General features: G+C 38.1%; 2 protein-coding genes across 2 annotated transcripts; one reads left to right on the top strand and one right to left on the bottom strand.

The window, feature by feature from the left end:
• Positions 1-222: 222 nt before the first annotated feature.
• Positions 223-2,682, bottom strand: LOC129752273 (uncharacterized). Its single transcript, XM_055748059.1, has one exon. The coding sequence runs from the start codon at positions 2,680-2,682 to the stop codon at positions 223-225; it is 2,460 nt and encodes an 819-aa protein (XP_055604034.1).
• A 401-nt stretch (positions 2,683-3,083) lies between these two features.
• Positions 3,084-5,543, top strand: LOC129752271 (uncharacterized). The gene has a single exon (XM_055748058.1). It carries the CDS (start codon positions 3,084-3,086, stop codon positions 5,541-5,543), a length of 2,460 nt encoding a protein of 819 aa, XP_055604033.1.
• The last annotated feature ends 21,190 nt before the right edge of the window (positions 5,544-26,733 follow it).

The raw sequence follows: 26,733 nt of genomic DNA, 5'->3' as shown, positions 1-26,733 counted from the left end.
TTTTCGGGGTTTCTTTTGTTGATTTTGTTCGGTGATGTTTTTTAAAAAAATTCGCTAGTTTTACGTTTCGGTCTACTCTATTCGACCATCCTCAGAAACTATATTTATTACAAATAAATTATGAAAGAAAACAAATTTTAAGTTACAATTTTACAAATCTAATTAAAATAATTATTAAAACACAAATTGGGAAACACTCACAAAAAGCAATTTTTCCGCCTGCTAGGGCCGTCTCTCTGCTCTAACTGGGCGTCTATCTATTGCTGCTGCTGCTGCTAGTTGTCGTCGGGGCGTCTTATTTTTTAAATTTTCAACGCGCTCTCTTTCGTTCTCCTCTCGCAGTTTAGTCCAGAGCCCGTTGTATGCACTGGATACTCCTTTGGTGTCGATCTGGAGATTGACCGCCTGGTTTCCCCGTAGTTTGATGTGTAGTTTCTCTGCTATCAATCGGTGGGATTTGTGGCAAATTCTCTCCAGAATTCGCGTTTTGTCAAAATTAAATTTGTGATCAGCGTCGTCTTGAAGCGCATGTTGCGCTAGGCCAGTTTGCGTATTCTTTAAACGGATGTTATTCTCATGTTGCTTCGTTCTTTTCTCCAGGGTTTGAGAAGTTTGACCAACATATTCTTTCCCACATGAGCATTGAATCGAATAAACAACATTCGTTTGTTGCATTTTGGGGATGGGATCTTTAAGTTTTGTGAATATGGTCGATTTGACTTTATCACATGGCTTAAAGGCGGCGATCACATCATGCTTGCGTAGTATTTTTGCCACTCTCTCGCTCAGGCCAGGAACATATGGGATGGATGCCATCTTCGGGGGTGCTGATTCGACGACGCTGCTGGATTCGAGCGTGTTGTACATAGAGTGGGTCCTTTTTTTCAATATTTGGTGTACCATTTCTGGTGGATAGTTATTATTATGCAGGATATTTTTCACTGAGTTGATGCTGGTGTTTCTAGTTTCGACATCCGACAGTTTTAGGGCTCGATCGATTAACGCATAAGCCGTATTTTGTTTATGGGTGAATGGGCTTTCGGAATAAAAATCCAAATATCGCCCGTCGGGTTGTTTCGTGAACCATTTTTTCTTTATTTTGTTGTTTGTTCTCGTTAGTGTCATATCAAGAAAGCGGATGGTTTGCTGTTCTTCTTTCTCAAGTGTGAATTTGAGAGTTCCATGAGCTTTATTGAATTCATCAAAAATCACATCAACCTCAGCTTCTTTTGCAACAACAAAACAGTCATCCACATATCGTTTGTAGACAGTCAAAAAAATATTTTGCTGTCTTAAGTTATCGATGCATTTTTGTTCGAGTCTCTCCATGCAGATCGAAGCAATACACCCAGATATGGAAGAGCCCATAGGTACCCCGTGTATTTGTTTATAAAAGTTGTTGTTGTATTTGAAGAACGAAGAATTCAAAACAACACTAAGCGCATGCTGGATAGAGGCTAGGGAAAGGGTTGTATATTTACGCAATCGGTGCCATTGGTCCTCGATGAAGTCATACGCACTCGCTGCTGGTACGTTCGTGTACAGTGAGACTACATCCAGCGAAAACATCACACAGCCTTCGGGGATTTCAACCTTTGAGATCTCATCTGCAAACACGAAGCTGTTCTTTACGTGATATTCTGTTTTGCCTACGATGTTGTTGAGAATTCCTGTTAGGTATCGTGCCATGCTGTATGTTGCCGATCCGATTGTGGATACCACCGGTCGGAGGGGGCGATCGGGTTTGTGTATTTTTGGCAAACCGTAGATTCTTGGTGGGTGACAGTGAAAGGTTTGTAATTTGGTCTTGGTAAAATAATCTATGTGTTGGTCTCGGTGCCACTGCTCCACAATTGTGTTGATTTGTTTCAGTATTTTTGTTGTGGGATCACTATTTATTGGTTGGTATGTGGTAGTGTCCGAGACCAGCAAAGACATTTTTTGGCGGTATTCTTGAGCCGTTAGTATCACTGTTTTGTTACCTTTGTCAGCTTTGGTGATGTAAATGTCGTTGTTGGTTTTGAGATACGCGCGGCTTTTTACAATATCTCTTTTGATCCACTCCGTTTCTTTCGATCTCGGTTGGTGTTGGTAATTTAGGTGGTTTAAAACAGCTGTTGCCACCTCTGCTCGTATGTCTTCTGCTTGTGGTTTTTTTGCGATTGCGCTCTCAACGTCGGCAACAAATTTAACATACGGTATGTTGTGTTTGCTCTGTATGTTAAAATTCGGCCCCAGGAGAAGAACTCTTTTAAGAAAGTCAGGAATTTCCGTGTTCGTAGTGTTTTCTATCCAGTTGGGTTGTTGTTTTATTTCGTTGACTTTCATGTTTTTTAAATTTTCGAATTTTCGGATTCCGGTTGCTCTGCCTTGTGCAAAGACGTGCTGAACCTTTTCCTCAATCGTTGCTTTGACCTGCCTCCAGTCCTGTTCGTGTAGAAGTGCAGATAATTTATCCGATGCGAAAAACTTTTGTTTTTTCAATTTTTCGATGGATCTTTTCGTGTCACTTATCACTATGCTCAGCATCCGGATTTTCTGTCGGTGTAGAAGACGTTTAAGTTCGTTCCATGAAGCTTGATTTTGAACTTGAACCGCCACTCTGTAGTCTAAGCATTTAGGAACCAGTTTACATTTTCTGCAGTTTAGTAGAAATTTCAACCGGTTGTTGTTCCGCGCCATTTTCATCGATGTTTTTAGTAGCAACCTTGTAAGTGCTCCGACTTCTGTGCTGTATCTTTCCAATTTGTGTTTTAATAATTATTTTAATTAGATTTGTAAAATTGTAACTTAAAATTTTTTTTCTTTCATAATTTATTTGTAATAAATATAGTTTCTGAGGATGGTCGAATAGAGTAGACCGAAACGTAAAACTAGCGAATTTTTTTAAAAAACATCACCGAACAAAATCAACAAAAGAAACCCCGAAAAATTATATCCAGCGGTGATCGAAATCGTCGTGAACAAAATATCTTGATAAAGGAAAATCCTAATTCACAATGTTTTTTGTGAACGAAATCATCGAAAGATACAGCACAGAAGTCGGAGCACTTACAAGGTTGCTACTAAAAACATCGATGAAAATGGCGCGGAACAACAACCGGTTGAAATTTCTACTAAACTGCAGAAAATGTAAACTGGTTCCTAAATGCTTAGACTACAGAGTGGCGGTTCAAGTTCAAAATCAAGCTTCATGGAACGAACTTAAACGTCTTCTACACCGACAGAAAATCCGGATGCTGAGCATAGTGATAAGTGACACGAAAAGATCCATCGAAAAATTGAAAAAACAAAAGTTTTTCGCATCGGATAAATTATCTGCACTTCTACACGAACAGGACTGGAGGCAGGTCAAAGCAACGATTGAGGAAAAGGTTCAGCACGTCTTTGCACAAGGCAGAGCAACCGGAATCCGAAAATTCGAAAATTTAAAAAACATGAAAGTCAACGAAATAAAACAACAACCCAACTGGATAGAAAACACTACGAACACGGAAATTCCTGACTTTCTTAAAAGAGTTCTTCTCCTGGGGCCGAATTTTAACATACAGAGCAAACACAACATACCGTATGTTAAATTTGTTGCCGACGTTGAGAGCGCAATCGCAAAAAAACCACAAGCAGAAGACATACGAGCAGAGGTGGCAACAGCTGTTTTAAACCACCTAAATTACCAACACCAACCGAGATCGAAAGAAACGGAGTGGATCAAAAGAGATATTGTAAAAAGCCGCGCGTATCTCAAAACCAACAACGACATTTACATCACCAAAGCTGACAAAGGTAACAAAACAGTGATACTAACGGCTCAAGAATACCGCCAAAAAATGTCTTTGCTGGTCTCGGACACTACCACATACCAACCAATAAATAGTGATCCCACAACAAAAATACTGAAACAAATCAACACAATTGTGGAGCAGTGGCACCGAGACCAACACATAGATTATTTTACCAAGACCAAATTACAAACCTTTCACTGTCACCCACCAAGAATCTACGGTTTGCCAAAAATACACAAACCCGATCGCCCCCTCCGACCGGTGGTATCCACAATCGGATCGGCAACATACAGCATGGCACGATACCTAACAGGAATTCTCAACAACATCGTAGGCAAAACAGAATATCACGTAAAGAACAGCTTCGTGTTTGCAGATGAGATCTCAAAGGTTGAAATCCCCGAAGGCTGTGTGATGTTTTCGCTGGATGTAGTCTCACTGTACACGAACGTACCAGCAGCGAGTGCGTATGACTTCATCGAGGACCAATGGCACCGATTGCGTAAATATACAACCCTTTCCCTAGCCTCTATCCAGCATGCGCTTAGTGTTGTTTTGAATTCTTCGTTCTTCAAATACAACAACAACTTTTATAAACAAATACACGGGGTACCTATGGGCTCTTCCATATCTGGGTGTATTGCTTCGATCTGCATGGAGAGACTCGAACAAAAATGCATCGATAACTTAAGACAGCAAAATATTTTTTTGACTGTCTACAAACGATATGTGGATGACTGTTTTGTTGTTGCAAAAGAAGCTGAGGTTGATGTGATTTTTGATGAATTCAATAAAGCTCATGGAACTCTCAAATTCACACTTGAGAAAGAAGAACAGCAAACCATCCGCTTTCTTGATATGACACTAACGAGAACAAACAACAAAATAAAGAAAAAATGGTTCACGAAACAACCCGACGGGCGATATTTGGATTTTTATTCCGAAAGCCCATTCACCCATAAACAAAATACGGCTTATGCGTTAATCGATCGAGCCCTAAAACTGTCGGATGTCGAAACTAGAAACACCAGCATCAACTCAGTGAAAAATATCCTGCATAATAATAACTATCCACCAGAAATGGTACACCAAATATTGAAAAAAAGGACCCACTCTATGTACAACACGCTCGAATCCAGCAGCGTCGTCGAATCAGCACCCCCGAAGATGGCATCCATCCCATATGTTCCTGGCCTGAGCGAGAGAGTGGCAAAAATACTACGCAAGCATGATGTGATCGCCGCCTTTAAGCCATGTGATAAAGTCAAATCGACCATATTCACAAAACTTAAAGATCCCATCCCCAAAATGCAACAAACGAATGTTGTTTATTCGATTCAATGCTCATGTGGGAAAGAATATGTTGGTCAAACTTCTCAAACCCTGGAGAAAAGAACGAAGCAACATGAGAATAACATCCGTTTAAAGAATACGCAAACTGGCCTAGCGCAACATGCGCTTCAAGACGACGCTGATCACAAATTTAATTTTGACAAAACGCGAATTCTGGAGAGAATTTGCCACAAATCCCACCGATTGATAGCAGAGAAACTACACATCAAACTACGGGGAAACCAGGCGGTCAATCTCCAGATCGACACCAAAGGAGTATCCAGTGCATACAACGGGCTCTGGACTAAACTGCGAGAGGAGAACGAAAGAGAGCGCGTTGAAAATTTAAAAAATAAGACGCCCCGACGACAACTAGCAGCAGCAGCAGCAATAGATAGACGCCCAGTTAGAGCAGAGAGACGGCCCTAGCAGGCGGAAAAATTGCTTTTTGTGAGTGTTTCCCAATTTGTGTTTTAATAATTATTTTAATTAGATTTGTAAAATTGTAACTTAAAATTTTTTTTTCTTTCATAATTTATTTGTAATAAATATAGTTTCTGAGGATGGTCGAATAGAGTAGACCGAAACGTAAAACTAGCGAATTTTTTTTAAAAAACATCACCGAACAAAATCAACAAAAGAAACCCCGAAAAAATACATTCAACAATGTATATAATACATTCTACTATAGTTGTAAGATTAATTTTGTACATTCAACTACAAATATAATAGATTCAACTATAATGCACGATACATACAACAATAATTATAGTAGAATCTAATATAATTATATGATTCATTTAATTATAAATATGATAGATTCAACTATAATAATATAGTTGATTTAATTATAAATATGATAGATTCAATTATAATAATATGATTGATTTAATTATAAATATGAAAGATTCAATTTTATTTATATGATTGATTCACTGAGGTCAACTATAAATATTGTACATTTGATTTCTGTTTATATTGGAAGTTATCATATCTGAAGCACTTTTTCGGAATAATTTTATGGCTACGTTTTATTTTCCTTTAATTTATTATTCCAGCATTTTGCATCTGGTGCGTTTAAGCCGCCATGCTGCTCGAAAACCTGACCGGAAATCCCGATATCCACGTCCTGATTCCTCCGCTGATGTTCTGATCTATCATAAGCTGACCTACCATAATGCTAGTTCCCTGTGGGATCCTGCCAGGATCGTGTAAAAGTACGTCGAGACCCACGTCGATTTCCCGAGCAGCCAGAGTAGGTGAACTTTTCCCAATTCCAGGAACTGTCGGCCTTCTACACGGCCGCTACCAGGAACTGGTAGAGGAAAATGTTTCCCCATCACCGGAGAGCGCTTGCGTTTTGCCTCCGACGTCAGGTACTATCGTACATCTGTCATACATTTGTAGTTGAATTTATCATATTTACAATTGAATCAATTATACCACTACAGTTGAATCTATCATATTAACAGTTGAATCAATTATACCACTATAGTTGAATCTATTATATTTATAGTTGAATGCCTATAATCAATCATACAATTGTAGTTGAATCTATCATATCTACAGTAGAATCAATTATACCATTACGATTGAATCAATTATACCATTATAATAGAATCTATTATATTCATAGTTGATTGCATAAGGTCAATCAGCAGTTTGTAGTTGAATCTATTGTATTTACAGTTGAATGCATAAAATAAATTATACAGTTGAATGCATTATATTGATAGTTGATTGTGTAAGGACAATTAGAAGTTTGTAGTTGAATCTATTATATAAGTAGTTGAATGCGAAAAAATCAACTGCATTTCGATTATTGGTATAACAAGCTGAAATAATTGGAACAACTGTCGTCTTTGTTCTCCCTGTAAGTACATATAAGTGCTAACAATCTTCATATTACAAACTTTATTCATTTTTTTTACATATTTTTAGATTTTTTTTACGTACTATTACGATTGAAAGATAGGTACAAATTTTAGAAAAGCATTGGGAAAATGGCCAAATATAACAACCTTGAAGCGTGTTTTTTTTTCGAAATTATCTTTTATGCACTCATACGCTTTTGGCTCCAAGGGTCTCATATGTTTGCCTCATAGTTTTCAGCTGAATAATAGTAGTATCTAATTACAAAACCAAGCGTGTTGTTAGTCTTACCCTCGATCATACTTTCCTAACACATTAAGGACTGCGAGGAAATCTAAGCCTGGAAACACCACAATCAGGCATTCTTTATCTCAGAAACTACTGATCCAAATAGGGGAGATAAGGGCATAATGGCTACCTCTAGGAAAACGCTTATTTAATCATAGAGAATTGCTATAATATGTGAATAACATCATTGTTTCGTGTTCAGATACTCAAATAGTCTATTGCCCAATTGGCTGAAACTTGAAAAAGTGGATAAAAACGTTTAAAAACGCATTTTAATTTTTTTTTTCCGAAAGCTGAAAACCAGTCACTGTAGAGACATAATGAAAACCCCCCCTGGGGCAGTATAAGCACCATTAATCGGGGCACGATGAGCATTTTCTGTCGGGGAATCTAGCAGTGAATTCCATTCGATGAAGTTAACTGAATTCTAGAGCTACAACTTGACTTGTTTCATCTGATGATTTGGCCTATCGGTAAGGTGTCGGAGAGGTAATCAGCAGACTCGAGTTCGATTCCTGGTCGAGGTGATTGATCTTTTATATTGTTACATAATACGGCCCTTATCTCCCCCACTACAAATTTAATAACTTTGAGTCACTGAAACTATCGTGTTTAATTTTTTTTAGAACAAAGTTCAATTATTACATTCATTATATTTCAATTCTATGCTTCTTAGAGTAGCACATTAGCGACAAGCGGAAAAAAACGGGAGATGTCAGAAAAAAACTTGAAAAACACTATATCCGCGGCTCTTTTATGCAACAATTTTTTTTTGTCAAACATGGTTCTTGCCTGTAAATGATGCTACGTGCTTCCGAACAAATCCCGTTTCGGTGAATGAAAATCACTTTGTCACTTGGTGGCTCATTGAGCATTTTTTTTCTCTCTCCCCTAGATACAACCTCTAGTAACGGACCCTACATCATAGTTCACTTTTCTTGACTCCGCGCCACTAGGGTACTGAGGGGTGAGAATCATTAACAGAATCAGAATTTAGTAATTTAGATTTAAAAACTGGAATGAGAGTTTAGTCTAAAAAAAGTCAGAATTCAGAAGCAAAATTTAACATGAAGCATTGGCTTTTTTGTTTTCCATTACCCATTAATGTGCAGTTTCCCAGCGACCACCTATATCACGTACAGGAATGTGGTCTCTTGCATGACACTTTTTACCTTTCATTTTATACAGTTTCTGGATTTTTTTTGCTCCCCCAATATTTTGCCCCTCTGCCCAGAAGATCATTGGCCTCCTGGAACGATTTGCTTCATTTGCCGTTAATAATAGATGATCCTAATTACTTTTCAACGTGACAACAGCACAGGAAGTTTTCCCCGTCAGCTTCCTCTTTTCGGTTTCGCCCTTTCTCCCCGTCCTTAAGTTTCCAAACATGAAAGGACCGGAAAAAGGCAGAAGTTGACCGTCGCACATAAACGCCAGCGCCTTCCTACATATGTTTCCGTATTTGGGAGTTTGTTTCTGCTTCTCGTCTTCTTCCTCTATATTCGATTTGGTGGGGTAGCTGGAAGTTGTTGGATGTGGTAAAAGGGCAGGGGGAGCTACTCCCCAGCACGGAATCAGTCAACTTCCGGAGAGAGGATTTGCGCTTGGCTGCAAAATTGAATCTCGTTTGTTCGTTTTGAACCAAAGTCAAGGCTTCGGCAATCGGCGGCGTCGTCGTCCTCTGAATGATATGTTGGGCGAACTTTAGCATGGGGAAGGAGTGATCATGAATGATTGATGATGACGGAGTGGTTAATTCAGTTTGGGATGGGATTTCCGGTTTGGCTAACCTAAGCTAAGCTGGTTTTGGTTACACCCGAAGGAATGTCCTATGATGGCAGCGAGCGGCAAATGCGATGTGTTCTTCGTTGATGGCGGTCACCGGGTCATTGCGGAAGCTGATTATTCATGGGAATCGCACTTCGAGAGACAGACAGGCCGCATGCCGCACGACCCAGATCTTGGGGTTACGACCTATTATTATGTGTGTGTGGGAATTTTGTCGCTAGGATCAGTCTCTGTAATGGCGGGCGTCGGGATGCTTTTTCTCGGTCACTCATGTCATGAGAACATTTATAACTTGTTTTAGTTGATATAAGTTATCTCAATATCACGCAAAAAGGTTGTGTTTGTATATTACTTGCTTGTACATATCAATGTACATAAAGTGAAACTCGGATTTAAGATAGATAATAATCTCATCCTTTAATAACATAAAATTAGATACTGTCTAACGGGGCATCATGCAACGGCATAGTTAGATGCAAAATTTGTATACCACAACACTTATTCAATTTTTATTTTAATATAATGTAATAAAGATATCATTTAATGATAACAGAATGATGATGTTATAGTTTTTCACATCGTGAGATTGTTTTTTTTTTAAATTTTGATTCCCATAGAAAATTTAAAAATTCGAGCAATAGATGTACAAATTTTAACTTTTTCGATTCCGTAAAAAACTTTACCCAGTATGACGGATTGGCTTGAATTGTGTCGATACCATCTACACACTTTACATTGCTTTTATTATCCTATACCAACACTGTTGGTGAAAAAGTATTTTATCATTTTTTTTTTCAAATACCTAATTATTTTTACAATTCAGTTAGGGACCATTCAAATATTACGTACGCTTTTATGGGGAGGTGGCAAGGCCGTGCGAACGGGGGGTAGTAACGGTCCTTAGTATGGTGGACCAAAACTATGCAAATTACAGCTCAGAAAAAACTAGCGAAGCTCCAAAGACTAGCAACGCTAGCTATAACTGGCGCAAAGCGAAGCACACCGAATGAGGCTCTAAATGCACTACTAAATATTCTGCCTCTATATCAATTCATTGAGTTAGAGGCGGAACGTAGTGCCTTGAGACTCTCCAAACACAAAACGCTCTATGAAGGAGATCTTACAGGACACCTCAAAATCCTAAAGAAATTTAAATTAAACTCACTTATTGTGAAAAATGATGACTGGATGTAGCCCATTTTTAACCTATTTAACCTACAATGTCACTATCAATGATAGGGGTCAGGTGGACCTGCGGTTCCTCCCAGATCGATCCTTTTCTTCACTGATGGGTCAAAAATGGATAAAAGAACTGGGGCAGGGGTTTTCGGACCTAGACTCAGGATCTCAATTCCTATGGGAAACTGGCCAACAGTGTTCCAAGCTGAAATTCAAGCAATTCTAGAATGCATTTTAGCCTGTTTGAAAAGGGTATACAGGTACACAAGTATCTGCATATTCTCTGACAGCCAGGCTGCTCTTCAAGCACTAAGTACGTTCACATGTTACTCCAAACTAGTTTGGGAGTGTATAGTTGCACTAAGAAACCTGGCCATAAGGAACCGAGTATTTTTATTCTGGGTTCCAGGCCACTGCGGTATCCTAGGGAACGCAGAAGCAGACCAACTAGCTAGGGAAGGATCTCAGGGACTGTTGATTGGACCTGAACCTTTCTGCGGAGTATCAGAAGTGCCTTGACTATGGAGCTCAAGAACTATTATTTCCAACTGGAAAACAGCAGAGGGAGCAACTCAGGCAAAAAGATTTATTGAACCAAGCGCACGACTCTCCAAAAACATGTTGAACTTAAGTAAACACGAGTTAAGTATTTACACAGGTTCCTTGACCGGACATTGTCCAACAAAACAGCATCTCAAAAGGATAGGGGAGAATTAGGATACTTGATCCCTGGGGATACTTGATTCCTTAGCTATATCTCGAAACTGGAATGTCTTACAAAGATCAAATGTTCTAGAAAAATGTGCCAAAATGAGCAAAATAACAATGCTTGTAGTTTAAAAAATTTTAGCAAAATAATTGTTTGAGTAATTGAACTTTGTTTGAAAAATTTCACAAAATGTAACTTGAAGATCTTTTTTCATCACTTTAAAATTACACGGGAAAATTATGAAAAAAATACATGTTCCAATGTATCAATCATTCGAGCGTAAAATGAACTTCATAATGTCATATTTTCAAAGCAAAGGAAAACTCTCAACTTTTTTCAGAATTTTTTTTCTAAAATGTTGATTATGGGTACAATTGATCCCCCTTCCAAACGCCATGTTCTTCTTCTGAATTGATCGTTATGATAGCTGAATACGAAATTACTAATATTTATCCAAAAACTAATATTTATCAAACAATTGTCTGAAGAAAAGAGCAAAAATAATTAATTGTCTCTTAATTATAAAAAATAGCGCCTTTAAGTATGCAATGTTATTAGCGTTGAGACAAAGTTATAGAAATTTCTTCTTATGTCTTCTATAAATTGTGAAATGAGAACAAACATGACCAAAATAGTCAATTAACATTCTATCTTGGGGTTTTTTTTTTGATTTTTATACAAGGATTAGGGCTTCCTGAATAAAAGATCAAGTCTCCTTCAATAGGGGATCAAGTCTACCCTAACTTCAGAAAAATCGCAATTTTTTTACTCCCACGAAAATGCTTCTAGTTCATCGACGGGTTCAAGTATCGTTCTAATTTTTGGAGCATAGAAACTTGAAGTTACAAGCTGTCAGAAAATGTCAAAGACGGCGAGTTGCTAAATTTTTCCAAAAAGATATGGAGAAAATAAGAAAAGGGGATCAAGTATCCCCACTCTCCCCTAAACATAATTCAAAACGATGACTGTCGGTTCTGCGGGTTCGAAAAAGAAACTGCAGAGCATCTTCTATGCAACTGCTGCGCCCTCCTAAATAGGAGAGAGCGAGTACTTGGGGCAAAGTTAATAAGCGCACAAGACATATGGTTGCATATCAGCCCTAAAAAGGTTATATCATACATCTTTGATATCATACCCGATTGGGATAAAATGCCTAGTCAGCAATCAACTGTCACTCCAATCAATAGTGCAGGTAAACCTGAAAGTATATAGTAACGCGGGGTAAATACCACAATAGATCAACTACTGGTCGCAGTGGGCTCTCCCCTACAAGGGAAAAAACATAGGAAGGAATCAACATGGTAAATCTCACTTGCTCCGAGTCAAAATTATCTGAACCATGGGGAGGGGTTTCTTGAGTCTCAAACTTGAATTAATGCTCGGGAGAAGCAAAAAATACTGTTTTTTCAATAATATCTTTTTTCTTCACCAGCCGATTGTTTTTTTCTGATTGATTTGATTAAATCCTAAATTGAGACAAACATTTCACTCGAAGACTGTAACACGATTGGACTTAAAACAAAAAAGTTATTGCGTTTCAAAGGCCGCAAATTTTGTCTAAAATGCCATGAGTACTTTTTATGCATTGCGATTTATACGAGAATTTTCGGCCGAAATATAATATTTGAACCGAGTACTGAATTATAACACATTTAGATAGAAAAAAATAGTATCAAAATATCTCATCTTGATATAATTTTGGTTTTTCCCTCCTGATCGGGATTATATGCTAAAACCATCCTCCATTTTTGGTTTCCCAAAAATTGGATTCAACTTTATGAATCTGTTGAGCGAAACCCATTAATGTATGGTTTGGGCCGTTGATTTCGATGTCCGTGTTTCATAAAAAGTTGCACGTTTATCAAAATATGATATAATCATTTTATTTTAGGACCATCCTGAAAATTCAGATTGGAGTAAATTAAAATTCAGATTGGAGAAACTTAAAATCGAAAATTTAGAGTACTTAATTATAACTGAATCAGATGCAAATATCTTGGTGAGATACGTTTGAGTTATAATTTTGATTTGCTCTTCTGATCGGGTTATCAATTAAATTCTATAAATAAGTTTTTCTAATAGTAAGACGTATTGCATAAAATTCTTCTGAAATGTTAAAATAAAACTTATCTTTAACATCATCATATTTTATTTTAATTTTCAAATGACTTTACCGAATTTTATGAATTTTATACTAGGTTTTTTTTTAATAAACTTATCGAATTTTAAAGTCAGGCTATTTAAATTTGAAGAAATATTTTTGATAAGTTTGTCAATGTTTTTCAATTCTGAGTTTATGGGTTCTAAAAACATAAACATTTAATTTTTTTCTTATCAAAAAATCACATTTCTAATCGTGGTTTTTTTTTGAATTTTAAACACTTCAGCGGAATTTTTCAATTAACCCTCCAGTTGAAAATGCAGAAAAGAAATGTTAATTGAGATTAATAAAAAATATTATCATTTTATCATTTTATTTTACTTTTTACTTTTACTTTTTACTTTTTTTACTTTTTCCTTTTTTTTATCATTTTATTTTACTAACAATTTATCATGGTTAATTTATTGCCTCGGATGTTTATTCAAGAATTCTTTTTTTTTAAACTGCGTTTGGGAAATATTTATTTCCATTTTGAAAACTAGACTGCTTAGAAATTATATTGAAGCAAATTCCTAGTCCAGGATAAGGAATATCATTTTGAAATATTTATCATTGACTTATCAAAAATATCATTGATTTGAAACTTTCATTGTGATTTGATTTGAAAATTTTTATCTGTTTTGTCTGAGTAAGAAAATGATGTTAGAAATGTATTTCCATGTTTATTGTGTATTTTTGGTAGTGTTATTATTTTTAGCTAAATTTGAATTTCGAAACCCCCCCATGACGGGTCCTTTGCACGGGCCTAGGAGGGAGTGTAGCAGTTTGCAACACTTCGTGGATTTTGCTTAGAAATTTTGAGACGAATGTGTAACGTATGGGGTAGAGGAGGGGGGGGGGGGGGGCGGGTTTTGAAAATGCTAAAAAATTGCGTTATGTTATATTCGAACGGCCCCTTCTAGTCTGGAGCAAGGTCCAGGATATGTCTGTGTGGCTTGGCTCTCAAATTAGGGTTAGTTACCCTACTTTGGACCCTTTAAGCGGTGGTTTTTAAATAAGCATGTTTTTCTCATAAATGGACAGGAAGATAGAATCTTTCGAGTAGTTTATTTATAGTTCATGATCTTATCTGCAAGTTTCAATGAAAATTTTCAACACAGGTTTCGCCGTTATTGAGAGATTTGCAAAGATATGCATGTTAAAAATTTACATCTTTGAACCTACTGTTCCTAATTTGGTACTGAACCGGTAGCTTTCATTGGACCTAGAACTGAAATTCCAATAAAAAGTATGATTTTTTGAAAATAAATAAACAAATTCATTAAAAATGTAATCTTCAATAGATTATTACCATAACAAAGAATTACAACTTTTTATCATTTCAAAAAACTAAAATTCCTGTTATGAATATCACAAACACTTTCATTCCACGTCAGCTCTATCAGCAAAACAATAGCTGAAACTTATTTATGTTTACTTACTTGTAGTTCATTTGCGTAAAGCTGGCAAAAAATGTCAGAAATATTCAGTATTGGTTCTAAAATCCGCACCTTTAATGATTTGTTGGTATTGAAACAATGTTTTTAGACCCTTTGCAAATTTTCCGAGATTTCCATTGATTTTCATGAATTTTAGAACATATAGGTAGTATGGTTCATATTCTTCACAGTGAAAGTAACTTTCCTTTAAACATTGGCTTAAACAGTAAAAAATCGTGATTTTTCTTTAAGCAATCTATTTTCTCAATACGCGCCCCATTAATTGAGCTGCCTGATTTATGACTGATGAGAAGGTACATTTTTAAAAACGTTGAAAATTTTTTCAGAAAGACTTTTAATGACAAAAAAACGGTATATTAGGATTCAGGAAGAATAAGAGTTTATTGTGTGTATAGGAATATCTTAATGCTATGCCAGCAATTGCTACCTTAATGCTATGAATTATTTACAACTTGCTGATTTTACCCGGCCTGGCTCGGGTTCGCATAAAATATAAATCAAAATGAGTCTTTGGACTTTTCGCAATTTTGGAAGCTTTGTCTTCATCAATAGATATAAGAAATTTTGCCAATTTTAGGCCATGTTAGCTATGTAAGTTTTGTTAGTCTTTTTTATGTTTTGATTGAGATTATTTATTGTTTTTCTCGTGTTCATAATTAAAAAAAAAAATTGTGTTTAAAGTAATTTAAAAATATTACCCTTGAATGCTTGTTCATCCTATCATAACAAACATTTTTTTCACCCACTGTTTTTGAAACTTTCACATCCCCCATTTAATAAAAATATCTTTTGGAAATCATTTTTGGAGGACCACTTTTGGAGTTGGATGATCTCCCTGTACAATGGAATATTTAAGATTTAGTTACTAAGAAATCTTCAAAAAAGACTTTCGAATCTTGTTGAACCATGTTCAAAACTCAGTTTGAATGTTTTCTATTGTATGTGTACTTTTCAACATCACATTGCTTTATGAGTACCGTAGTCTGGGGGAACTTTGATCAGCGGGGTAACTTTGATCAACAAGATTTTTGCAGATAATCATCATTAACTAAGTATAAAGTTAAAATATCTGAAAACTGTTTAATACGTTTGAAAGCCTATAAATTGAGTTACAAATAAACTAAATTTGGTTTTGAAACGAGATTTTTTATGTTGCTTAAAATATAATTTTAAAATCTTAAAATATTTGGTTTTTTGAAGGCTCACAAGCAAACATTTCTCCTGATCAAATTTAAGCATTTTGGAGCAAATGGGTTGATTAATGTGAAAGTTCAACTATTTTTTTGGTTTAGGTTTAGTTTAAGTGTTATTTTTATGGTCATTTGATAAAATTTATATATTTTGAAAAAAAAACGATCATTTTCCGTGAAAAGCCCGTATAGCAAAAAAAAAATGGTTAAAAACTCTATCAAATGGTTAAGTTTGAAGAAAAAAAGAACATGCGAACAGTGGAAGGACTTAGGGAATTGCATGGAGGTAAAATTGCATTTGTTTTTGAGGCAAAAAAAAATACTAAGAAAAGTTTATAATTTTTGCCCCTAAATGTATGCAGCAACATTGTCCATTTTTTGAGTACATTTGTCTTTGAAAGAAATATTGAAAAATTCAATTGAGTCAAAACAAAAGTTACTATTATCGATGTTTTGAGCCTTCTGTGCTAAATGGCATCAAAACAATAAATTTGAAGATGTTGAGATACGTAAAATCCATAGTGATCAAAGTTACCCCAAAATTGGAAATCAGGTTTTGTAACAAAAACTTAATTATAACCACCAATGGCGTTTGAATTAACTGCAATCAATGATTAGTTTAATACTCCTCACCTTAGTAAGTGTTTTAAAGCTTTAAGGTATTACGAAAAGGCACCCCCTTCCAAAATATTCAAAAATGAATGAAAAAAGTGATCAAAGTTCCCCCAGTTTACGGTACTTGTTCTTAAACGTCAAAAGTACCACTAATAGTTTTTTGAAGTTATCGAAAACAAACTATCTCTGAACCGAAGTAACCATTATAATTTTATGAAATAGATATCATTCGAGTTATATTTCAATGTTTCCATTGTTGGACACAATCATCCCATTAATTATTGTGAAAAGTGATCAATGTTGTCAAATCACATTGATGACCAAAAATAACTCAAAAGTTATAAATTGGCCAATGATATTGAATTGTATAAAACTCAAAACCTTAGATTTAATTTCCTAATCAATTTTCTAAACCCCCGTTTGAATTCCTCGAAGGCTATCTAAAAGGCTGAAAGCTGAATCTAATAAATTTTGCTCTCTCTATGAAAAATCCCAAAAATATTAAAATGGTTGGTCCTTAAAAGCTGGAATTTCATCGGTTCAAAAGTTTTTCAACACTCAGTCCAAATAGTTGTTCAGCTGAAAAAGTCAATTCATTGTTAACTGTTCAGTTCACTTTATGTTTCCCTCAAAGCCCCCCAGCGGCGCGGCGGTAAAGAGCTTTGATAAACGCTATGTACAATTCTCGTCAATATCTGTATTCCTAACAGGCTAGTAAGATTTTCAATTCAAAATGCAGGCATATTTTGCATCCCACTATCTTGTACCGGTACCACGTGCTTTTAATAGTAGGAGGACAAAAAACACCCGCTAAAATTTCCCCTTTAACATTTTTAATGCTTAGCAAGCTTTGATTTGCTATACAGTACACGTGAACTCTGCATGGTCGTTTCTAATGCCCAGCCCATGGTGATGGTGAAAATAACCCCGCCAAAGGAAACGAAAATCGGTCAACAAAATGGGTGCCATGACTTTTGGTACGTGGGAGAAAAAACGAAAGTTGTATGGGAGGGTCCCTTTCGTTAGGTGGGAGGGACTCAAAACTATTACTAAAACCTTACCATGGTCCAAACACATAACTATACCAAATTTTAGGCTGATCCATTAAGCGGTGTGGATTTGTATAAGGTGCATACAAACAAACATATATAGTCCAACTCATCTTTATATATTAGAAGAAGAAGAAGAAGATTTCGGCATTTTAGGACTAAAGTAGGCTCTAATTCCAAAGTAGAAGCACTCACCCTACATCTCGTTCGTAAAATTTTGTAAACAGGACCTGCGAACTGTCACCACAAAAAGGAATTACGTCATCGTGAAGCGACCCATAGTGAGAAGTGGGTTGTGCTGACAATCATTTACGTAGAATTTGTGCCATTCCAGAAAACTTAGAAGTTGCAGTTTATCATGTTTTAGTGTAGACCATTGTGGGATCCTAACTTTTTGCTGAATGCTTAGCTTCGCTAGGAACGTTTTGACAATATGGATGCCTCAGTTGAAACATAAGCATGGCTGCCTTCAAAATACACACAGCGGTATTTAATCAACAAAATACCCCCGGTGCACAACAAAAGTAGGTAGACTAGCAATGTTGTTTGACAACTGATCGCCTTCTGTCCAGATAGAGCTAAGGTAGAAATTTACCTTGGTGCTATACCTATTCCTGTTCCTCGATTCTGAGAAGCCTAAATACTGCCCACAACTTTGACGTGATGCTACTGAAGCCCCGCCACAGTCGATGCAAGGAAATCTACAAACAACAATTATCAACCATCAATTTCAATTAGTCTTGCCACATTTTCCGATGGTCCATCGTTTCGTGGACTTCTTGCTTCCGGATGCTGCGCGATCCTAAGGATGCTGGTTCTCTGTTCTCACAGATGAAGGGAAAAGGTATTTCCACCGCATATGGAGAAGATATTCAACGCAAACAAAAGCAACGGTGCGTGGGCCTGTGTGTGTTTGCGAGATGTGTGTGTACGCGTGTGTGTGTATGTGTGCACTTGATTCCTTTATGGATGCTTTCGTACAGCAAATCATGCCAGGGTCCACCATAAGCAAACATTTATGAAGCTGCTTGTCAAAACGATGATGAACAGAATGGGAATCATCATCATGACAGACCGCTTCTTCCTCTTTGCTCGATTCGATACCATGATGCGCTGATACTGTGATAATGTGTATGTGTGTGTATTTGTGTGTGCGTTTGCGTTTGTGGGAAATGAAAACACTTCCAGCAGTGTGCAAATAACATTTTCCAAGATTGTTGTTCCGAAGCAAATATATATTCAACTGATTGAGTGTAACATCGTGGTGGCCTTCGGAGGCTTCGCTCCTAAGAGGAACTTCCGTTTGTGCCAAGACTGGGCTTTGGATCGCGTCGCCGCCGGCCAGATTCCGAGATACATTTGATGAAGTGTGTATAATGATACATTTTTATAAATACAAAAAAATATCAGATATCACTGATGAGAGAAGCAGACCAAATGTAAGTCTGTATGTGGGGTGTCGGTTTTGTCTGCGATAAATCAAGGACATCTCATATCGGGAAAACAAATCTTTTGTTGACAAATAGCTCGCAGGCTCCAGGCAGTGTTATGATAGCGAAAACAATGCTGACCTTAACCCATCATCAAAAAGAAAAGTTAAACAAACGGTTCAACAAAAATTGTTATTTTGGTGTACATTCTCGAGTAATCATTCTAGTTTTATATGAATGTTGAAGTAAAGGGTGATACGGTAAAAATTTAATCAAGGGAATACGCGTGTAAATCGGTGAAATCGTTTATTTCAAAAATCAAATTAATTTTTTTTTTGAAGTTTAATCAGAATAAAATTCAGGAAAAATATTCAGCTAGGCGTCCGCTTTTCCAAATCCGAATTGCCGGGCCTTACGCTTAACCCCTGCCATCAGATTTTGTACTGTCACCTTGTCCACTTTCTTCGCCGCAGAAGGCCAGTTTGCCTTGAACTGCTGCTCGTCCTTAGCAGTTTTTTTGGTCTTGTTTAGGTTCCGCTTGACAATAGCCCAGTATTTCTCAATTAGGCGGAGCTCTGGCGTGTTGGGAAGGTTTTTGTCCTTGGAAACCACCTGCACGTTGTTGGCGGCGTACCACTCCATGGCCTTTTTAATGTAATGGCAAGATGCCAAATCCGGCCAAAACAGTACGAAACAACCGTGTTTCTTCAGAAAAGGCAACAGACGTTTATTCAAACACTTTTTCACGTAAATTTCTTGGTTGACAGTCCCGGAAGCTATGAAAATGCTGCTTTTCAAGCCACAGGTACAGATTGCTTGCCAAACCAGATATTTCTTCGCGAACTTTGACAGTTTCATGTGCTTGAAAATATCTGCCACCATTCCTCTTCCTTTTGCCGTATAAAACTCCTGTCCCGGAAGCTGCTTGTAGTCGGCTTTGATGTAGGTTTCGTCGTCCATTACCACGTAGTCAAACTTCGTCAGCATCGTCGTGTACAGCCTCCGGGATCGCGCTTTGGCCGTCGTATTTTGTTTATCATCGCGATTTGGAGTCACTACTTTCTTGTAAGTCGATAGTCCGGCTCGTTTTTTGGCTCGATGCACGGTTGTAGACGATACACCCAGCTTATTTGCGGCATCTCGGAGAGAGAGGTTAGGGTTTCGCTTGAAACTACCGGCAACTCTCTTTGTCGTCTCAGCGGCTTCCGGTTTTCGATTTCCTCCGAACCAGGCCTCTTGGCTGTCGACAAACGTTCCCCAAACGCTTTAATAACATTTGTAACGGTTGATTTGGCAACTTTTAGCGATTTTGCCAGCTTTGCGTGCGAGTAGCTCGGATTTTCGCGATGCGCGAGCAAAATTTTGATACGCTGCTCTTCTTCCTTGGACGGCATTTTGACAACTGAAGAGTGAATTCCAAAATCAAAATAGGAACAACATTCTACACACACACACACACCTTCAAAATGAGAGGTGTTCAGGTTTTTTAAATGCAAAATTGAAAGAAATACGTCAAGTTGATATTGACCAAATTTTGACCGTATCACCCTTTATGCTTCAATAGAGGTCTATTCGCGCTAATGCGCTCCAAGGCAATACTCATTAACGGGACCACTTTCAGCAAAACCTCTCATTCTTACGACTCGACTCCTGAACTCTCCTCTAACGACTTGAGAACCGACATCTCCTCGCAATGACTTGAGACTCCCACACAAACCTCTCTTTCCTCTTCGCGACTTGAGGCCTGATCTCTCCTCTAACGCCTCGAGATCCGACCCCTCCTTGCATCGACTCGAGGTTTACCTCTCCTCTGCACGATTCAAAGCCCGATCTCTCTACTAACGAATTGAAATCTGACCTCTCCTCGTAATGACTCGAGCTGACCACTTGTACCCCTCCTCTTGTTGGTAAGGGGTCTGATCCCTCCTATTACGACTCGAGACCCGACCCCTTATCATAAAGATTCGGGGTTGACCACACAAACCTCTCCACCTGAAGGTTTGAGGCCTGACCTCTCCACTAACGACTCAAGGCCCGACCCCTTATCTTCAGGGTTCGAGGTTTGCCACCTTGCCCGTCGTGTGCCTGATCGAGAGCAGCTTATCCTAGACTCGCGCCTGTCACGGCACATGCGCGGGACTTAACGCAAGACTGGGAAGACTCGTGATATACTCCGTGTATACCTTTACTCTCTAAACTCCACCTGGGGTTGCAGACCTAGTTCCCACCTCGAGCTGTTTAACACACTATCCTTCAATAAATGGGAGGTCTATTCGCGTTAGTGCGCTCCAAAGAATTACTCATAGACGAGACCACTTTCAGCCTCTCATCCTTACGACTCGAAATCTGAATTCTCCTGCAACGATTTGAGAACTCTTTGCGACTCGAGTCCTGATCTCTTCTCTTACGAGTCGAGATTCGACTTCTGAACTCTCCTTTAACGATTTGAGAACTATTGCCGACTCGAGGCCTGATCTGTTCTCTTACTAGCCGAGATCCGACCTCTGAACTCTCTGAAATCTGAACACTCCTTTGACGATTTGAAAACTATTCCCGACTCGAGGCCCGATCTCTTCTCTCTCTAGTTGAGATCATACCTCTCCTCTGTACGACTCACGGCCCGATCTCTCCTCTAGCGACTCGAGATCTGTCTTTTTCGCGTAATTACTCGAGGTAATCACTTATACCCCTCTTCTTGTAGATTAAAGGCGTGGTCTCTCCTCTTGCAGCTCGGGACCCGACCTCTTATCGTAAAGACTCGGGATTGACCACAAAAACCTTTCCTTCTGAAGACTCAAAGCTCGACCTCTCCTTTCTAACGACTCAAAGCTCGACCTCTCATCTCCAGGATTTGAGATTTGCAATCTTTATGCCCGTCGCGTGCCGATCGCTCACGCCTGCGGGACTTAACGCAACTACTCGGATGATTCCCGTCGAAGACGTAATCCTACACCAACTCGGATGGCTCACCCGGCATTAAAGCCACACTACTCGTGGGTATTCCCCGATCGTTGAATAACCTTGTTGAACTTACGGTTTTCGGGAGAAGTATTCCGGCAGCAGAAGAACCAGTTTGTTTTGGTTCTCCGTTTGTTTTTGTTCAATTCGTCTATTGAGAACAATAGCGATTGATCATTGATGATTGCTGATGACAGATGGTGATGATGTACAGGGTACAAATGTTTACATAATCACACTGTGAACTAATATTACTTAAACTGTGGTTAGCAGTTACACTGCAGTGTTGGCAGGCAGAAATGAGTAGAAGTATCAAAGTACTCATTGAGAAAAAAAGATTAACTCTATTCCACCACTGAAATCTGTGTTTTCAACAAACCTTTTCGGAAAAACTTCCACTGCTAAGAAGGTCAAGTCTCATCTCAGCACCTTCAGTCGTTGGGAACATCACTACTCAGACACTTCCCGAAAGTGGAGCATCCTACGCACGAACGCGGCGTACGCACGGCATCTGCTACGCAGAGGATGTTGCCTTATCTTTGTAACTTCAAACCGTGGGGTCGGACGCCCTCTACTCGACAGCCCCTCGTCGATGGGGTCAGTCTACTCCGACCGTTGTCCGGTCTTTTTGTATCTCTTTGGCTGGCAACCCTAGGATTTTTGGCCCACGGGTTTTTCTGCCCGTCGTGTGTCAGATCGAGAGCAGCTTGTCCTGAACTCATGTCTGTCACGGCACAAATTCGGAACTTTGAACGCTACGACTCGGATGTTTCCCGACAGTGACGACATCCATTCGAGAGGCTCGCTCGGCATCGAGAACCTCTCAACCTGTGGATATCCCCCGACAGTGTTTTACCCCCTACCTACGAGGTCCGCTACAGGGAAGGTATTGTCTTATCCCCGCAGATTCCCCCGTAGGAAGTGGTACAACTCGGATACTCCCCGGCGTTTGCGGCGCACCCGTGACCTCCACTACGCAGAAGATGATACTTTATCTTTGGATCTTCGATCAAGGGACCGGAATCACATTACTTAGGTGCTCATCGGCGATGGAGTCATCCTACACCGTTCACGGACTGCCTTTGACTCCAGCTCCTCTGCAAAGCAGTCATGATCCGGGTGAACGCGGCTAAGTCTCTGCAGGTTACACTTTCTTCCCAGAGCCTGTCTCCAGGCCACCGCTCCGTACCGCAAGATTGGCAAGATCACGCTTGACAGTATCCTCCTCTGGCCTCTGGCGAGGAGTTCGACATCAGTTGCGGATTGCCAAGGAGTTCGACATCATTCGTGTGAGTGCCGCCGTGGCCATTGTCGCTCTCTAACACACGTAGTCGACATGACTCGTGAAGCTGAGTCTGTCGTCGATCCTCGGCCCTTAAGCACCTAGCATTGCGCGTTTGGACACAATATCACACGGTTCAACTGCAATGGTACCTGTTTGGGGTGTGATCAGGTTGGCGATCAGCACTATCTCGGTTTTTTGGCGGGCTAGACACAGGCACTTGGAGTGCAAGTAGCTGTACCTTCGCTGTCCAGGAGCCTCTCGCCAAGAGGACTACATGATCCACAAATCCTACGAGTTCAGCTCCTGATGGAAGGCTCGTCGTACATTATGTTCCACGGGACCGGGCCAAGTATTGGCCCCTGCGGCACACCCGTCGAAACCTCTTGTGTCCGTATGCCCTCACCGGTCATATACTGTAGTTGGCGAAAAAACAAAAACAAATCGCCTCGACCAGGTATCAAACTCTAGTCTTCTGATTACCTCTCCAATGGGCTAAATGTGAATTGAGCAAGCTGTAGATCTATAATTCAGTTAACTTCATCGAGTTCAACTCGCTGCTAGATGCTACGGTAGAAAATGCTCATCGTGCCCCTATCAATGGTGCTTTGTTTGCCTCGAGTCAACAAGTTAAAGTGAAAAAAGTAATAGTTAATGTAAAAAATTGGAGGAACAATGTGACCATCATGTTGCAGCTCATACATTATAGATCAAGATGATGATCGTTAACATAAGAGATTATTTTCCGATGCTCAAAAATTATAATATTGTCGTCAGTTGAGAGCATATTGTTTTTTTTTTATATTTCTGTGAAGATAACCAGGAAATTTCTTTTTTGCTGAAAAATAAATTCATTAGGAACTACAAAACTGTTTCTCGTGAAAATATATTTCAGAAAATACGTATTTTCTTAGAAAAGAGGGGTGGCCAGTTTGCCCAGGGTGCTTGTTTTGCCCTAATCTCTCCTATATCGAGAAAAAAATCTAGAGCATTTAATAATTTTGTGACACATAATTGAAATGCTATTGATGATTAAATTTTCTGAATTGATTGAAGTTTGGTACTAAATATTTGACAAAGGAATGCCGAATGAAGACAAAATTCAATCTACAATCACCATATTGACCAGCCAGTCGGCACGCATAGAGAAATCCAGCTTCGAATCGGGACATTGTTTAGTTTCGGAGATTTCGTGTTACGATTGCAATTTTGGAATCTATTAAAATCGTTTACGATTTCTCGGCTCGCACTTGTATTAAGGTATAGCTAAAACAGAGAATACCCTTGCTGCTGAAAGCAAACCGATGGAAATTAGTGTAGCACAACGCTGAATAATAAAGCCAACACTACGGTGCGCTGTAGAAAGGCTATGAGAAAATCTATGAACGCCTAGAATCGTGTTTGGAACAATTTGCATCACCTCTCTCTCTATTTCTCGTTCTCTATCAGAATCGGAATGTCCTTTTCAGCGCTAAAATCCTAACAACTGTTTTCATAACGATGCCAACTCTCTGGGGGAATTGCAATCCCGAGGCTCGAGTGAAACATTGCCAACATTTTGGAATGTACGCATTTTCCCAGATCGAGAGACAGGGAATGCGAGAGAGAGAGCCGTCCTTTAGTTTGCTTACACACGGTAACTGAATGTTCAGATAATTGTTCGGGAAATGAATTTGCTCGGGTTCATTCACATCGAGTGCCATAACTTTGTGTGTTAGTCATAATTTTTGTCCCACAATGCAGAGCGCGCGGCGATCCACATTCGATTGGGTTCGAAAATGGATCGACACAATTTTCCCAAACTAGCAAATGTGTTTGAGAACCTCCAAATTAGAGTGTGTTAAATGGAATCATTTTTTGAGTTTCCAAAACTTCTGCAGTCTTTAATGTCCATTTTACTCCAAGTGAATATTGAAATCAAATTAAAATACGAAAATATAAGTAAAATACATACAAACATAAAAAAATGGCAAAAATGACAAAAATGACAAAAATGACAAAAATGACAAAAATGACAAAAATGACAAAAATGACAAAAATGACAAAAATGACAAAAATGACAAAAATGACAAAAATGACAAAAATGAAAAAATGACAAAAATGACAAAAATGACAAAAATGACAAAAATGACAAAAATGACAAAAATGACAAAAATGACAAAAATGACAAAAATGACAAAAATGACAAAAATGACAAAAATGACAAAAATGACAAAAATGACAAAAATGACAAAAATGACAAAAATGACAAAAATGACAAAAATGACAAAAATGACAAAAATGACAAAAATGACAAAAATGACAAAAACGACAAAAATGACAAAAATGACAAAAACGACAAAAATGACAAAAATGACAAAAATGACAAAAATGACAAAAATGACAAAAATGACAAAAATGACAAAAATGACAAAAATAACAAAAATGACAAAAATGACAAAAATGACAAAAATGACAAAAATGACAAAAATGACAAAAATGACAAAAATGACAAAAATGACAAAAATGACAAAAATGACAAAAATGACAAAAATGACAAAAATGACAAAAATGACAAAAATGACAAAAATGACAAAAATGACAAAAATGACAAAAATGACAAAAATGACAAAAATGACAAAAATGACAAAAATGACAAAAATGACAAAAATGACAAAAATGACAAAAATGACAAAAATGACAAAAATGACAAAAATGACAAAAATGATAAAAATGACAAAAATGACAAAAATGACAAAAATGACAAAAATGACCAAAATGACAAAAATGACAAAAATGACAAAAGTGACAAAAATTACAAAAATTACAAAAAATGACAAAAATGACAAAAATGACAAAAATGACAAATATGGCAAGAATGCAAAAACCACAAAAATAAAAAAAAGAAATTAAATTTATAAAATTTTCAAAAACTTTTTTTTTTGAACAAAATGTTGTATTTTTCCATACAAATCTTCAAAAATCTGACAAATTAACACGATTGTTTGAACCTTAATGGAATCTTTTTAAGCCCAGGCGTTTTAAAATGGGAGTTTGACACACCTTACTGCATATTTAGGCTACAGTTTGAACGGCTCTGGGCCAGCGAGTGGTTTGTGGATGTTAATTTATGACATTCGATGAAATAGTCGATTGTAAAGTGTCGTTGCGGAATGTGGAATTTCGGTGTGGCACGGGTAATTGTCCTGGATCCTGCCTGGGTCCTGGGAGCGAATGTTGGCCAAAAAGTCATTAATTTGCGTTGCCACAAACGCTCGAAGCCGGCTTGCCGAACAATAATTGTACGATCAAGCTTTACTCTCGTGGGCTGAAAACATCCCAGGAAAGTAACGTTAGCCATGATTTGATGAATTTTAGATTGTTGCTGAAGTTATCCGAAATCTACAAAAAAAAATCAACCAGAACTGCTATCACGAGTTATATACTTTGAATCACCTAAAGTTAATTTTCTAGTATACAGTCTCAATTCTAAACATCTCTAGTGGAAGTAGGTATTTCCTCGATTAACGGTAAATACCCACATACCTTACTATTAATAGTTTGATTTAGGATAACCACGGTTATCAATATTTCGGTTTAACTTTTCTCAAGTACCCTCTTGACTTTGGAACTATATAAACTATCTGTAATCTGACGACCAATCAGTACAGTTCTCTTCT

This window comes from Uranotaenia lowii, chromosome 3, assembly GCF_029784155.1.
Source record: "Uranotaenia lowii strain MFRU-FL chromosome 3, ASM2978415v1, whole genome shotgun sequence".
Lineage (NCBI taxonomy): Eukaryota > Metazoa > Arthropoda > Insecta > Diptera > Culicidae > Uranotaenia > Uranotaenia lowii.
This window is presented reverse-complemented; position numbering and strand designations above follow the sequence as displayed.

Excerpts from the sequence above, each read along its gene's own strand:
- LOC129752273 (XM_055748059.1), bottom strand. The coding sequence starts at position 2,682 with ATGGCGCGGAACAACAACCGGTTGAAATTTCTACTAAACTGCAGAAAA.
- LOC129752271 (XM_055748058.1), top strand. The coding sequence starts at position 3,084 with ATGGCGCGGAACAACAACCGGTTGAAATTTCTACTAAACTGCAGAAAA.